This window comes from Pelecanus crispus, chromosome 10, assembly GCF_030463565.1.
Source record: "Pelecanus crispus isolate bPelCri1 chromosome 10, bPelCri1.pri, whole genome shotgun sequence".
Taxonomy (NCBI): Eukaryota; Metazoa; Chordata; class Aves; order Pelecaniformes; family Pelecanidae; genus Pelecanus; species Pelecanus crispus.
Window position 1 is genome coordinate 37,034,071 of NC_134652.1, and position 16,619 is coordinate 37,050,689.

At 37.3% G+C, this 16,619-nt stretch overlaps 1 protein-coding gene across 4 annotated transcripts in view; it reads right to left on the bottom strand.

Moving 5' to 3' along the window:
* HERC4 (HECT and RLD domain containing E3 ubiquitin protein ligase 4) overlaps positions 1–16,619 on the bottom strand; it is a 35,220-nt gene that overhangs the window by 17,828 nt on the left and 773 nt on the right. For 2 of the 4 annotated variants that reach the window (XM_075717656.1, XM_075717654.1), the window contains exons 2-10: positions 16,211–16,376; positions 14,646–14,937; positions 11,668–11,827; positions 10,196–10,272; positions 7,638–7,859; positions 5,923–6,014; positions 3,622–3,752; positions 2,425–2,585; positions 1,957–2,033 (exon numbers count right to left, since the gene is read on the bottom strand). In XM_075717656.1, the coding sequence (XP_075573771.1) occupies positions 1,957–2,033; positions 2,425–2,585; positions 3,622–3,752; positions 5,923–6,014; positions 7,638–7,859; positions 10,196–10,272; positions 11,668–11,827; positions 14,646–14,871 (1,146 nt within the window). In that variant the 5' untranslated portion in view covers positions 14,872–14,937; positions 16,211–16,376. Of the gene's footprint in view, positions 1–1,956; positions 2,034–2,424; positions 2,586–3,621; positions 3,753–5,922; positions 6,015–7,637; positions 7,860–10,195; positions 10,273–11,667; positions 11,828–14,645; positions 14,938–16,210; positions 16,487–16,619 lie in introns of those variants that run through there. The other 2 variants (XM_075717655.1, XM_009486886.2) reach the window with 2 other exon arrangements.

Here is a 16,619-nt window from a genome sequence, read left to right on the forward strand (position 1 = left end):
GATAAATTTACTATATTCTAGCAGTTCTGCATTCACTACAAAAGCAGAGCATACACTAAAACTATCTAGATTAGTGCGTTCATTCACACCACAGCTTACTTCATGGTAAATTCCCTAAACATACAAGTACTTTTCTAGAGGATGAACACTAAACAAGCTTTACACAAGAGTAGCAAGCACCTCTTCTCCCTAGTCACTATGAGCCAATTAGCTCACTGCCCCAGGCTCTGAGCATACAGAAAAGCAGCCGTTCAATTTTTTGGACAGCTGCTCTCCCACCCCACTTCCACCAGACTCCTCTGAGAATGAATCGTGTCTCTCTGAACACTACTGCGTCATCAGATGAGCTGCATTTTGATGTGCTGCTCATACCCAATGAATTCCAGTAGGATTTCTAATCGTAAAGAGGAACAGAACTAAGACCACCATTTTGAGTAGGAGCACTGGTTCAAAAAGAGATGGCAAACAGCACCAAAACCAAGGTTCAACTACTAAAAGGAAACGTATCTCCTGAGGGTGCAGTCTGACAACATAGCTGACTCAGTATGACGATGACTAGCTGTTGCCAAAAATCAGTACTTCTGATCCCATCCTACAGGATCAGAAACCCTCTTGCTGTTTCCCTTGTGTCCAGCAGAAGTGTCATTTAAACCCACAATGACACAATGGAACTGAGCTGCCCAAAAACCAGCTTGAGAAAACAAACAGATTTTGGCTGAGACTCTTAACTGGCAAGGACACACAAGTCCCAGGAGTACAGTACTCGCATAACTTTGAAAGAATCCAATACAAGTCACCAAACTAAGGAGTACCAAAAGGGATACTTTTGCAGCATCAAAGTTCATCTATTGCTAATACTTTTTGCACAGAACAAGCCACAATAACTGGAGTCTCCAGTTCACCTCAACTAGTCAGTCAAAAATCTACTTCTGTGATTAGAAAATTGCACACAAGAAAGTTTAAGAAAGGAGTTTTAATAGAGAAGTTTTGAGCCTATATTATCAGCAATTTGTCCAGTCTACACCTGCTAAACAAGTTCCTCTCACATATGGCAACAGTTACCACAACTCAATCAGAATTAAGGAAAAAAACCAGAAAACCCTACAAAAATTGTTGATTCTGAACAACCAGAACAGGCTGTGGGAGCAAATGGTTGCTGCAAGCCTGACCTGTACTCAGTTTTTCTTGACAACAAAGATGTTTCCCACTAAAATCTGTTTTCCTTTGTGTCCAAATTACACCCCACATACTCAACTCTTGAGGCTTCATGAATCCCTGTGGTCCAGTATCTGCTGGGCTATATTGGAAATAGTCCCTCTACAAATCCAGTGGTGTATCTTCATCTTGTTTTTTCCTCCTAACTCATCCTCTAACAGCATTTCCTTTCCATCATACTCCCACATTGCCATTTTTACTGTACAGTCCTTCTAGACTTTTTTTCCGTATTAGAATTCAAACAGATCAATTCTTGTCCTTTTAAAACTTGAGTTTTAAGACTAGCATAAAACTCTATCACATAACGAACTACGTCACCACCTATCACTTTTAGAACAAGCTCCATTTGGTTCCTCTTCATCATGGTATGCTAAAATGGCTACAGAGCAGAAGACAGCATAGGTGCAGCCAAGAGTTACTGAGGAGGGCTGGGCAGGGGTGAAGAGCTCAAATATTCAATCACCTTTTCCTTTCTGAAAGGAAAAGAAGTGCATGAATCCATCACTCGGGGAAAAAGCTTATGCCAAAAAGCCTCAAGAGCTTACTGACAGCTAACACTCAATAACTGGATCCAAGTCATCCAACTGCTAACTTGACTTAGTGTCTTGTGCTTTCACGCTGCTCTAACGAACTTTATAATGTAGTCATGCACCTTCAACATGAAAATCTTTTAAAATGCATCAGAAAAACTAAAATTTAACTTTGACAGACTTTGGAACCAAAGTATATTTAATTGGTTACCTGTGGATAGAAGTAGTGTGCAAAACTTTGATCCCCACCAGAGAAAATTCTCTTTACACAATAACACTCTTCACTGTCTGCAACGGGAATAAACAACAGGCAATTGTGAAAGAGTCAATCTGAGAAATGATTAAGACATGGCAATCAACGCTCAATTAGAAAAAGGTCCCTTTGTTACATAACCTTGCTGAAGCAGATCTTTGCAATACAATAGTTAAGACTACCTTTAACTGAGGTAAAGGCAGACAGCTCTAAGCTTTAGCTCTAGTGCTAACAAAGGACCTAACCAACAGCACAAGTAAGCATGTACTTCCTACAGCGGAAATGGACTTTAGGGAACAGAGCACAGGGAAATCGAACTGTTTGGAAGAAAGTGACTATAGCCCATACTTAGTTTAAATCTCAAGATTTGTAAAAGACTATAAAGGAACAGGAATCCAAGAGGTAAATATGCCAGATGTTGCTTACCTGTGATTATCGGGCATTGAGTACTATAAGGAAGCCAGTTTCCTTTTACTGTGAAGGGACTTTTCCTATTACTGGTTGTTCCTGTACCTAATTGCCCATTACCTCCGAGTCCAAAAGAATAAATTCTTCCAGATGAAGGAACAAACGCAGTAGTGTGCTGCCTAGGGCAAACAAAATTCAGTAACAAAAACCTAAGCATTATAACATGCTTTGTGCTGGCCAGCCTAAGAATTGTGTTAAACAGTATGTTAAAGGTCCCGTAGCATCAAGCACTCCACTTCTCTACTGGCAAAGCACTGCCACTGGCAATACTCCATTTATACTCCAACAGGCAATATTCCATGGAAAAGTTCATGGAACAGAGCTGCCCAGTTCTGCCTTGAACCCCTGCTTAGCCACTGTCTGACTTTTAGAGCATACCTCTAGACATTCAGAAATTTGAAGTTTCTACCATATTGGCTGCATCTCCTTTCCCCTCCCATCCCCTCAACACTAGATGCCCTCTCCCCTATCATGAGCCTGGAAAGAACCAGTATTGAACTTATGTAAACTATTAAAAGGGAATGGGGCCACTCAATGTCAACCAAACTGCTAGAAAGACAGGTTTACATTTACGTATTCTTTAACCCCAGTAAGAAAGTGTGCCCATCTCTTACAAAAATACGTTGCCTCCCTCATCTTGTCTTCTTAGAATGCAATTGTTTGGACAAGAGCATGTTCATTTGTGTTGTGAATTTTTCCGATTTCTTGGGTGCCATTATAATATATGCAATAAAAACCCATTGGGAACCAAAGTGCCGTACAGCGTTACGGGTATTTCACAAAACAAGTTACGTTTCCAAATTTTACACTTATCCTCAGTGATGCTCATGTACCTCCCCAAAGACGCTTACTTGTTCTTTAATAGGAAACGATAAAGTGACAGCAATAAACAACACCTTCGCACTTCACACTGATTATTCACACTATTCAGTTTAGAAAATCAGAGCCTCTCAAATAGCCTAACTTCCTTTAGTTCTAGAAGAACGTTTTTAAAATCCCAGAACGGTCTCTAAATATCTTTTGTTAGAGACCATCTTGTCTTCCGTAACCACAAAGGGTAAGAAAAAACCCACTTCATATTGCCATATATATGAAGTTTTATACAATAACAAGTTATTTGTAAGAGTCATAGTGCTAGCACAGAATAGACCTTACCTGCCACAAGTGATCTGCGTCACAACACTTCCCATAAGTTCAAAAACTTTCCTTGGATTTATCTCATGGCTGGTAGAGTTATGACCCAACTGACCATAGCCTCCAGCTCCAAATGTAAAAACCCCACCTTCCTAAACAAATAAATTGTTTCCATTAAAATGACAGTATATCTCAGAACAAGAAACTTAACAGAAATAGGGGTTTAATAAATCTCCTTGTCTGATGATTTGGAATTGTGGGGAAAGGAGAGAAAATACACGTGCACAAGAGGGCCCTGAGACACAGAAGGGGCACAAATTAACTGCAATTACGAAAATGTGGCACAGCAATCAAGTATTACCTTATTCGTATTAAATCACGTTCTTGTAATTTCCATATTATTATACAATAATCCTGCCATTAACTTGTGTCATTAATAGATACTAATCCTCGTTTTTCCTCTTTTCCAGCTTGCTTGATGAACTACAACAGTATATAAACTCACACAGTTAAGAAAGTGTACTTTGGCTTTTAAATTCTGAATATAAATTTTAAAGCAATTACCAAACAGGAAGCTGCCCTCCTCAGGCAGGTGATGCAGAGTATGACTGAAACAGTCAGCTTCCTTATTTGAAAGCATAAGAAACCAGAAAATTTCGACATTGTTGTAAGGCAGGTCATTTTTTTTAAAGTGTTTTTGATTAACTTAATCAAGAAATTAACCAAAAACTTCAATGAAAGAATGTTAAATCAGAAACGTTTTCAGAAGTTACACAACTTACCTTACAACAACTTTGAAACTTTCCATTTTCAAATGCTTTGAAATTGTAAAGCTGTTTCTTTCAATTCTACTCTGCATGAGACTGGACCTCTGCTGGGAATCATCATTAAAATGGCAGCGTCCACTGAGAAAAACCAACAGCCTCATTCACTGAATCAGGATAACAAACAGTGACAGGTTTTTCTGAATTTCAGGAGGACGTGAAGAATGCTCACACAGAAACACAGTACTGTCTACAAAAGATATAAATCAAGACCACTCGTTCTGCAAGGCCTATCATGCCAGGGAAAATGGAGCTATGCAAATGGGTGACAAAAATAATTTGTAGAAACATTTGCAGTAAATTCAGTATCTTAATTGAGTCCATCAGCTTTAAAGCAAGTTTGAAGTTAACTTCTATACATTAAAAAGGGAAACACATTTAGAATCCAAGTTACAGATCGCTGTTTTCTTTACACTGTGTATTTCCCTAACTTCACACAATACAGCAGTACCAATTTCAGGATTGCAAAGTTGCCACATCTTTTTCAGTCAAAGCAACAGAGTACTTTAGGACAAAAAGCAACTGTTTATGAACAGTCTTTTCCTTTCACTGTCGAAAATTAAGCGTGTACAAACAACAAAAAAATGGCCACATTTAGGCAGATCATATTCTTCAAAACAACTTTTCACTTGTTGCAGTGTAAAAATTCAAAACGAACACATTAAAAAAACCCGTATGTTTTCCAAAAGTAAATAAACACAGATTTTTTTTTTTCTTGGAAATAAAACATTAAAAATAGTTGCTTTCAAAATTCTAATGCCTGCTACTACAACATTCTGAATTCAACATTCAGACATGAAATGGATATTTAGTCACTTGCCCATATCTTGATCGACCAGAATTGTTTTCTACTGCTATCAGTAGTAAACTCAAAATACTCTGTTTATAAATTGATATATTTTATTGAGAGCAATGAACAACAAGAAACGTGAAAATTTTAATATATACTGATTTATACCTAAATGTTGAAGTCTAATCCAACTATCGAAACACAGAAAGAAAAGTACAGGAGTCAATCATTTAAAGTAAGACATGTATGTATTGTTTCACCCACCACAAAATAAATGTACTTATCATCACTTGATGCTTCAAATACGCTATTCGTCACTAAAATGAGTGTAAGAAAGAGCACTAACATTATACATTCTATGTTGCTCCTAAGAGTTTCCAAATAAGTTAAAAAGTTTAAAAATAAGACTCAAAATGATGCATTTAGCCAACAGTTACATATAAGGCAATTTGACACATTTCAGCTATTTTAATCAGTTCCTACGTCTCTGTACGAACATGCCGCACTGACACAGAATACATGATTTTTTTCCAAATCGGCCTTGAAATAAATGACCAACTTTTCATAGAACCTCATACTATAATGTAACTGTTGCTGTGCAACAGCAGCCAGAAGAGAGAGGAGTGAGAATATGTCAGAGAAACAGGTAGCATCTTCTCCTGAAAACATTCAAAAGTCAAAGCCCAAACATATCTTTAAATACTGTACCTTTGTAAGGGCAGCAGTATGATCTTCTCCACAACATATATGAACAACCTTCTGAGTTCTCAGTGACTTTAGCAGCGTAGGAACATACCTGTCTGAAAGGTTTAATACAGCAGTAGATCGCTTATTTTGAAAATAAAAATCAGAAAACAAATACTTTTGCTCATTTATTCTAATTCGGTTCCAGTCAAACAAGCACTTTAAATTTGTTAGCATAATGCAATCACTGTGACTCAGTTTATGTATCTTTGAGACGCAAGTGTTACTAGAAAACCAGAGCGACTACTATACTGAAATACTTTGTAGCAAAGTCTCACTTTCACTAGCATAGGATCATATGTCAGTACATAAATCATGAAATATGGAACAGTACATTAGACCTGCCATTGGCCATGAGAAAAGAAAACAAATGACAGTTGTTTCAAGTTGTTTATGTGCTTCGTGTTTTTAAAGTGTTCCAAGAAGTTGGCATCAGTTGGTCATATACTAATGCTACTAAATCACTAAATTAGTCAATATTACTAAACATATCATAGAATGGAACACTGAAAAATTAGGAAGCAAACTACCTACCTTCCATCACCAGAACAAATCAGCTTTGTCATCCAGTTGCACAAAGGCAAATTTTTTTTAAATGTTAATGCTAACATCTCACTTGGTAATGTTAGGTTAATGGTTGGACTGGATGATCTTAAAGGTCTTTTCCAACCCAAACGATTCTAATACTCTATCTTAAAATTTGTCAGGTACGCTAAGATGCCTGGATGAAGCCCTATCAAGACATAAAAACGGGATTTTACCGAGAAGTGATGCTATGTAAAAAAACCTGGAGTCATACATATTCCAAAGAACACGTAGAAGCAACTGAAGTCTCCCACAAAAATTTGATTTCTAAAAAGTACATGTGGTTTTTTTATTACATGAGTGTGACCAGATCTAAAGTGTTAATTCAGATACGCACTTTAACTACAACACATTTTTCTTATTTTAAATGGTGTTGAGAACAATGAACCAGTGAGAGAATTTGAATTCATGAAACTAGCTATAGATTATTCTATACTAAACTGTGTATTACAGGAACCTGATAGCACATACTCCCGTTTTGGAGCCCTGCGCATGGATAGTGTGCACATAACGCAATACAACTAGCAAAGAAACAATTTTTTGCCTAACCTAACTACTTGCTTAAAATCACCAATGAGTATCAACACCCTAGTAGAGGAAATTTTGGAAATAGTTAGCTGAAAATTGTGAATGATTATCAGAAGTGGCCTGAGCAAGGCAGACACCCACACAGCAGTAAAACAGTGAAATGTCCTAAATGTGTCTACCAAGGACAAACAAATAGTTTTGATAGATTACTGGTTTTGTCAAGCAATTTCATCTATCAAAAACTGAGTTCAAACTGTAACTACTGCCCAATATCTTAATTCAATCCCATTTAGGAAGTTTAAGCCACAGAAAAATCTAGAACAGGGAAAGAAAACAAGTCAAGCAGACTAGAATTTCAACGTCACACTGTCAGAATTTTCTCTACAAAACAGCCGAGGAAAAAAACTGTATGTCTTCCTTATGCAATCTCACATGACATCAGCACTCCCCGACAGTATTCAACAAAGGTTTGTTCTGTCTGCTCCTTTTCTAGGAATACCACTGTCTTCAGATTCACAAATGAAGACCTTCAGCATGAAATTTTTACAAAAGTAACATTTACTTACCGTTATCATCATTAAGACCCAGCTGCCCAAATTTGTTGCGTCCCCATCCAAAAATGGCTCCAGAAAGAGTTAGTACAAAACTATGAGCTCCTCCTGCTGCAATCTGTGCAAAAGGGATTCCCAGCAGAGATTTAATCACATGTGGTGAGTTTTGTCTTTTATATTCGTAACCTAAGCCCAGCTGGCCGTATTTATTTTGTCCCCAGGAAAACACTTCACTTCCTGATTAAAGGGGGGAAAAAAAAAAAAACAAAACCAAGAAATACAATCAATATAGTTTAACTATATAAAGTTTTTTTACTGTAAGAAAAGCTGAAAGTTAGACAGTTGCTCTTCAAATATTTTTTACTTTGAAAACACATACAAATTACCGACTTTTGAAGCTAAGCGTTCTCATGTAATTTGCAGACATTCAGCTCAAATATTTAATCAGACAAAGTATTTAAATCACATTCAAAACCCTCAAAACTGTTGTTATCATTCCTGTTTCAACATTGTCAGATAAGTTAAGTTTGGTTATTACTAAGCAAGATGCTGTTCCATTAGGAGTTCCACTACTGTATGCATTTTTATGCAGATATCTTGTTGAGATTGCATACTGGACATGCAAAAATTTCCAATTTCCAATCGCAAGCCTCATTTAAGCTTTTATATTGTAACATACTTAATTTTCACATACAATTTAAGTGACATATATTTTATATTTTAAAATATTGTGACAATGATATGACCAATGAAGCACAAGTTTATAATGTCATTTGATGCCTTACAAAGAAAAAAGGCATTTTGAAGAATCACAAATCAGAGAGCTATTTATACTAAGATTGCCCTCAAAAGAAAATGTTCCACTGCACAACCAACATTTTGCCAAGGTATTTACCATCCTAAAGATCAACACCTAATCACAAAGATATTTTGCTTTTGCTGATGCAATGCATTTCAAACAGTAATGTTTCCTATGTCCCTCCTACCTCCACCTTTCCAGTAACAGTTTTATCAAGATGGAAAACAATGAAACCCATGCCCTGGGGTACAGTTCTCTCAGATTTTATTTAAACAGCCACCACCAAAAAAACCAAACCAAAAGGAACCAGACAGAAAAAAACAAACAAAACACCACTTTTATACTAAACAATCTTCCTAATACCAAAGAAATCCTATGCCAGTCATTTAGCATCACATGAACTAATCCACCTGATCAACATCCAATACTTAGATCTAAAAATACTATGAAGACTCCTCTCAAAATGCCCAGATTCAAGTAAGTTCATCCCATTTTCCTCCCTGTGTGGGTCTGTTTTTAAGGCTATAACCTTGCTACATTGCAAGTATTTCTGCAGGTTCTCTTACAACCAGAAAAGAAAAAAAAAACAACCCACAACAAAAAAACCCCTACAATGCATGCGAAGAACAGAAACACAGAACTGCAAATGCATGAATTGGCAATAGAGAGTGACACTGTACTTGAAGCTTGTAACTATTTAAAACACTGAGTGAATTTTAAATTACAAACTCCTATTATATTCTTGCGCCTTTGACCAACAGAATGCGTAACAGCACAATTCTGATACTCCCCACATTCTACTGCTGATCTTAACCCAGGCAAAGGGTTATTTGTAAATCCCTGCCTGCCTGCCCGCCCTGGCAGCAAAGGAATCTCACTAGGTTGTAATGGTAAAGGTGCCTGGGAACATGTAACGGCCCAGAAAACACCCAACATGAGCCCATGAAAAGTCACATACAGAATCAAGGCACATATAGTCAGTATAAACTATTATAGTTAAAGGAAAAAAAAAAATCATTCAGCATACAGTTAACACCGCCCCCCCAGCTTATTTAGTTTATATTTTAACTACACATTGTTAAGAAACACTGTCAAACTGTACAATGTTTCTGGAATTTTTGTTTTCAGTTTCTAAGTTTCCATTAATCCCGTCCAGCAGCCATTTCTTCCAAACAGAAGTTTTGGCCACAAGTCTCCTTTGTCACGATGAAACAAACAAGCAGCAAATTTAAATTCATATTCATTTCCGGATAGCTATACTAACTAGCCCCAGTAAAATTTTGAAGACAGATGTTTAAACTTTTCAAAAGGTGGGTTATAATGTGACATTACATTTTAACTATAGAAGCACCAACAAAACAAAGGCTTTGCAACAGAAAAGCAGACAAGGAAGTCATTGCCTGCAAGCCTCAGTAACTTGAGGTTAGAAAATATAAAATAGACTAGTGACAAAGCAGCATGCTAGCAGGATGAAAAAGAAATGGGAACAAAAAAGGAGAGAAATAAAAATTAATTAAAAAAAATTATACGAAAGCAAGACGATATAAAAGCAAAAAAGCATAAGAAAAAAAAAGCAGAACACCACAACATTTTTTTGCACATTTGTTTTTTAAATTCAAGCTTCCATCATTGAATTACACTTCTACCAACCTGAAACCCCATCTGCATTGAGTGGTAGTGTGTTTAAAAAAAAAGCATAAGACAAAATGAATGTCGAAACCTTTAGAACTACCTGGTAAGAAATTACACAAAACTTCAGAAGGATTTGGCTTACCTTTTGAGAGTGCTAATGAGTGATAATAACCACAGGCAACTTGAACAATTTGGATCTCTGATAAGCTTTTAATATTTCTATTGGGGTAAGAAAACAGAGAAAGAATTAAGCTACTCGGTCATGGTATGAAATATAAAGTCATGCCAAAGGGTAATATATTAAAAAGTGAATCCTTTTCACTGAAGTACGTAAGAAACTAATTTAAATATCCTAACTTGAATTAGAAGCTATTTAGTAAAGTCTTAAGTTAAAACTGCTTCTTTTCTAACACCTTCAAGGACAGGTTCTGTCTTATTTTCAAATTAATAAAGTCAGTAAAAGACCATAATGAAGAATTAGGGAGGTTTGTGTGCTAGGAAGATGTCACACAGCTGAATGGAGGAAATTAATACCGGATGCAAGAAGAAAATTATTCTTACTTTCCAGTTTCCTCCTAAAGAAAAAAGGTTTTATAATCTTCTTCATGTCAGTATTAGCTATAAAGACTGAACTACTTTCTGTTAAAATTTGAACGCTCAATTTTTCATCTCTAACAACATTAACTTCAATCAAAACTTCAGTTTACAGAGCTATTAAGTATTGCACAATATTATAAACAAGTTGCACATACATACAGATGTGCATTAGATCTAGTACGCTTTCAACTTTTGAGGAGGAAAACAGGAGTTTCTAAAAGGCCTGTGGGCTTTTAAATTCGATACAGAAATAAATAACCTTAATATAAGTTATTTATATCTTTCATATTTATAGGTTACAGATAGCCACGTTAAAGTTATAAATTACTAACGTTCCAAAGAATTCTTACTTTCACGTGTCTTTTTCCTACGTAAAAAAGAATATTAGAAAAGAAAATCTGCAGCTTGCAAACATACAAGCTTACTGCTAACAGACAGTTCCACTGATTTCAGTGAACCTATTCATCACAGTAAAAATGTGGACTCCAGCTAGCTGGAATGCTTACAGCATTCTGAAAACAAGCAAGTGAATCTGGCTAGCATTCATTTTTATAACTAGAAGGCATGTTATTTGATCACAGCTAAAAAACCTCGGGGCGAACACTGAAGTACCTTCAGCAAATGTACCTTCTTCAAATGTACTCCCACAACTGGTTTTGAAAGTTTAACATTCTACTCTTTAACTTCTCTTGAATGGCAGTTATCAATCCCCATTTACGTTCTTAAAATACTCATCCTACTTTTCCAACATAACGCTCATTCTTAGTAGATGACTATTAAAAAAAAAGAAAAAAAACTTGGAAAAATACCCCAAACCAAACCAAGCAAACCCCTAACACACTTCTCACATTCGCGGACTTTCTACGAAAGGAAACTGTCTACAGCATGCAAGTGCCATAGCTAAAATACAATTTCTAATGTGTGTTTTTAATTATAACAGCAGAACAGTTTAACCAATGTGATTTAAGCACTTTTTTTTTTAAAAAAATAGCTTATTATATACTAATTATTTTTAACCTGGGCACTCTGATGCATTCCTCTGTTCCCGGCAAGCCAAGCTGTCCATCAGTAGCCAGACCCCAAGCATATACCTGACCCTTGTCATTTAACGCAAGAGTGTGGGCTTCTCCACATGATACAGCTACAATATTTTGGGCATCCAGTGCACCAACATGCTCTAAAAAAAGAAAAAAAAAAAGTTAGTTGTTTAAAAAAACCACAGCTACTAACAAGCTAGTATTGTTCAAGAAAGCTACAGTCAGTACTAAGACATCAACTGAAATGACACAGAAGTAAACCCAGAAGTCTACCAAAACATCCTTTATTTAAAATTATAAGCCTGCTATTCTAGGAGAAGTAAGTTAACTTTGACACCCCAAAGTAACCAAACCACCACCATATCTGGAGCAATATACAGAAGTGCACAAAAACTGCACCTTCATCATAATGGTTCCTTCTAATCTTGCCATCTGCAAATGAGTGCAGAAACTCAATTAACATTAAGGTCAGATAGATTATGTCAAATGACTGCACGTGTAGACATTATGTAAGAGGAAAACATTCCACCACAGCAAGTTAAATTCACCTATTCATTATTAACATAAAAGCCTGCAAAACAAGGCAGGGCAAATTAAAGACTAAAGCTACTGATTTTGCAACGAGCTACACAATGTCCTCTTTATAATGCAACATACTGTAGAAACAGATCCTAAAGAGTAATTTTTCTAGAGATACAGTGCACGCCTCTGAAAAGCAAACACTAAAATATCTGTGATTTCTTTCCAGTAGCCTGCATCAATACCTTTAAATACATTTGGAAAAACTCAAAGCTTGTTTTCATGTTTATGATTTGCAGTGAGAAACCTAACCTTTTCATTTCAGCAACAGTAAAGTGGAGAAATATCATCAGGGCTTGTCATTAAGGTTGGAATTTTCAAGAGTCCCTTTAAATAAGGGCCTGCTTGGACATTTTACACCCAGTTTTCAAACACATAAATTCTATTCCTGCCTAAGAAGGGCACACTGCTGAAAAAGCCTCTGTATCATCAATGTAACATGCGCCGTAAACACAGCCTGGCATAGCCTAAGCCAATTTCAAAACAGTAGCTAACAGTATCTGCAACACAACGGGCACTCAGTTTCCAAACTAAAGTAACACAGGCAGCAGACATAAGTTCATTTTTTGAAACAGCTGGTCTGATTAAAGAGGTTCCCACCCCAGTTGAGCCCACTGCAGCCTCCACAGCTCTGCCAGTGGAAAGGGTCACATAAGCGCTCTCCAGTGCCGGCAAGAGCACGCTAAACTAAATTAGCAAGAGCTGCTAAACCAGCCAGGCTGACTTTGCCTAATACGGATTAAGGAACATTCACACAATCCCTATGGCAAGCAGAGCTCTGTGGGGAGGAAAGAGGGAAGGCGCAGATAAATAGTGCCACCGGCGACACTGAGGGGGCAAAGACACGCAGTCAGCGACAAAATTATCTTCAGCTAGCAGAAATACATTCAAAAGACAGCATCCACCCATTTGCAAAAATATTGAGCCTCTTTAGACAGCGCAAGTAAAGTTTTCCCAGCGCACCGACTTCACATTAGAACAGTCAATGGTATTGTCAGTAACCTATAGATCAAAGAAAAATTAGGGAGAAGGACATTACAATCCTCATGACTGCTGTGTCTGAGCATGTTAAAAAAAAGGATTTATAGTAGGTGTTTGTCCATTGCATATGAAAGCTCATACAAGGCTGTTTTAAAAAAACAAAAAAATTAAAAATCCGATATTTTTACTGTAACTTTTAGATTTAAAAGACAATTCAGCATCACTTTCCAAGTGGGTAACAAGTATTCAGAGTAAGTTTGACAAGCTGAGTTTCTATTCATGTTCATGAAGCAGATGTTTCCACAGGATTCAAGTTTGTCAGTTTTAATATCCAGTTAATTTCCCAATAGAAGTCCAAATTAGTTTCAGAAGTTACGTATCAACTACACAAAAAAAAAAAAAAAAAAAAAGAAAAATCTTTACTCGGCACCAAATCCAAAACTCTGAATAAAGGAGAACTACTCAAATACTGCATAATGCCTTATTCCTGTTTGAAATATTTCTATCAATTATTGTGCCAAGTAACTTGTAAAATTGCTATAGAACTTCTAAGCCTTTTCAGTTTGCTTACATTATGCTGCAAGTACTGTCAGAAGCACTGTTCCCTATCTCTCAGCAGCACGCAGATATGACTCACATGCAGAGCTCTGAAGGGAGCCCATGTGCACACTCCTCTGCAGTCCCTGCAAGATGTTTACCCACTTCTGCTATAGAACTGCACCAGCAGGAAACAGAAACACGCATATAACACATACAGGAAGAAAAAAGCCCAAAGAAGTTTCACGTTGCGTCCTTTAGGCTTTTCCAAATCCTCTTCCTGTCGCACTGCATGTGCTGAGAAGCCTTCTAGCAAAAGTTTTATTTTTAGTTCTTAAAAAAAAATGAAAATTAAGAACATTGCTTTAATCAGACCTGCTCTACATCAGATTTTAGACGATTAAAAACACACAGCACGCTTCCCAACTATGGTATGCCAAATGTTCATTTCTACCATATTCCAGTAGCCAAACCCATATATACAGTACAATGCTAATCCATGTATTGAAGCAGGTCACCTCCCCTTGAGGTTAAAAACAGCCACTGAGTCTCCCACAGCCGTACGTAAACTGATTCCATGCTGGAAATAAAAAATAGGGGCACTGTCCAGCTGCACAGCAGGCAAAAATATGGGGGGACAGCCACATTTCACAGTTGGTTGTTTCCAACTGTCACAAGATGCAATCCAAGCAAAGGAATGCTTTTCAGGTTAAAAATACACCCATTCTTGGAAGAACTACTGTGTATATAATGTGGCACATGCACAGACACTGGCAGTCTCGTGTCTGACGTAGCATAATGAAACAAAAAATACACGCCCAACCACGCGTACTCTCCACCATTCATTACTTTTAAACTTACCAGGTCTTTTCCTGGCTTTTTCATGCCCTAGTTGTCCTAGATCATTGCATCCACACGTATAAACAGTCCCATCATCCAGGACAAAAACGGTATGTCTCAGTCCACATCCTACATCTCTGATCCTTTTATTCAAGAAAAAGTCACTTTTTCTGGGTTCTAAAACAATCTCTTCATCAATTCCACCCAATCCAAGCTGTCCAAAAGATGCATTTCCCCAGCACAACATGTTTAGGCTTCTCTTGACCACAGAGATCTTCCAAGTTCACTTTTCTAGAATATCCCTTCTGCGTAGCTGTTCAAAAAGAAGGAAAATGTACAGGTTTTCAGTATTGTCCCTAATGTTTGTATTACCTTCTACACAGCACATAATCCACCAATTCACTTTCTATATACCAATATATTGAAACAGTGAACAATTTTTAAGAGTGCGATTTACTCTCTTGGACACTATTTACATTAACCCTGCAGTAAAACGCTTTCCTTGCCACTTCAGATACAATTTTGAAGATGAGCAGGTCCTCGGTTTTATAAAACTTTGTTTCAAAAATTTAAAATGCCATTCTTTGTAAAACTTCTCTAGTCCCTAATCCAGAAGCACACAAATGGCAGTCACAACCGACTCCAGCCAGTGGAAATGATGTCAAACATCATTTAAGGAGACAGTACGGGCTAGTTTCTTTACACAAGGAGCTGCATGACTCCAGAAAGCACTGTATATGGCCTCAAGATCATCCCCAAAAAGAACACGTGAGTCATAGCTTGGAAAAAATTGGTCAGCTCTGATCAATCCAGTTATGCAACACAAAGAATAATATGATGTGTCAATCATTACATTTAAGCAACTATGAGTCAACTGAACTTACAATTTAAAAGAAAATAAACAGCTGAAACTCAAGTCCCCAGTCTTGCACTGCAATCAACAAAGGCCACAGCTTCATAGTTACGCTGCAGTAAGAGGAGGCCACGTGCACAAACTCCCCCATGCAAACCCCCATCCCTAATGCCTAAATTGCGATTACCAGTATGCGTGCTGACAGACTCTGTACCTATTTGGAAAGGATACGAAGCTACAATTCTCCTTCATTTTCAGGATTGCAGATGATGAAGAATTTACGCCAACGTTTTCACTATTACGTACGCTACACTTACATGTCAGTAAGTTTCCCCATACTTTCAGAGCAATTTAAAAATCAACGCAATACAGCGTAAAATTGCTATAAATTTTCACCTGTGACCATTATTTGGAAGACAGCATGAATAACGGAATGTGGAATACAATGCACTAGAGACGCATTCAGTCTTACATTCTGTGGGGTCATAACACGTCTAAACCGCCTAAATGTAAAACTGCTCAGAGAAGCGAGCCATCAGTTAGCACCTAAGCATTACATAAACCAAAGAAGGGCAGAATTCTTGCCAGCACAACAGGATGAACTATTTTTCCCTGCAAAAGTCAAACAAGTAGTAAACAAGATGCTTATTTCCGTGATCTCATTAAAAAAACCCAACAAAAAAAACCCCCACAAAACCACCAAACAGCTTAAAATATATTGCATTCTGTTTACCTATCACAGGAGATGACGCATGATCAAATATTTCCCGAGCTGTCACTAGCTATATCCTACCACATTCAGAAGGGGACATCAAAATGAAGACGCCTTCGGTTAAGACATAGCTACGCAACGGCCGATCTCACACATCCGTAGCAGCGACTGCGATGCAAGCTTCAACCTGCAACACAAGAAGTGAGAAAAGGTGGATGATTGTAGTGCTTCAAGATTTCCCTAGTCCGGATTTATCTCCATCTCCAGCGGGGCAAAAAGAAGAGAAGTTCTCCTTCCCGTTCAAACAGATACATATTTCCACAGAAGGTGCGGGTTTCGCTTTGGGTTTCTTTTCTTTTAGGAGTGAGCAGCCAGGGACTTTTTGCACTTTGATCTCAAACCCCGACAGTATTTTATCCCTGTACGTAGT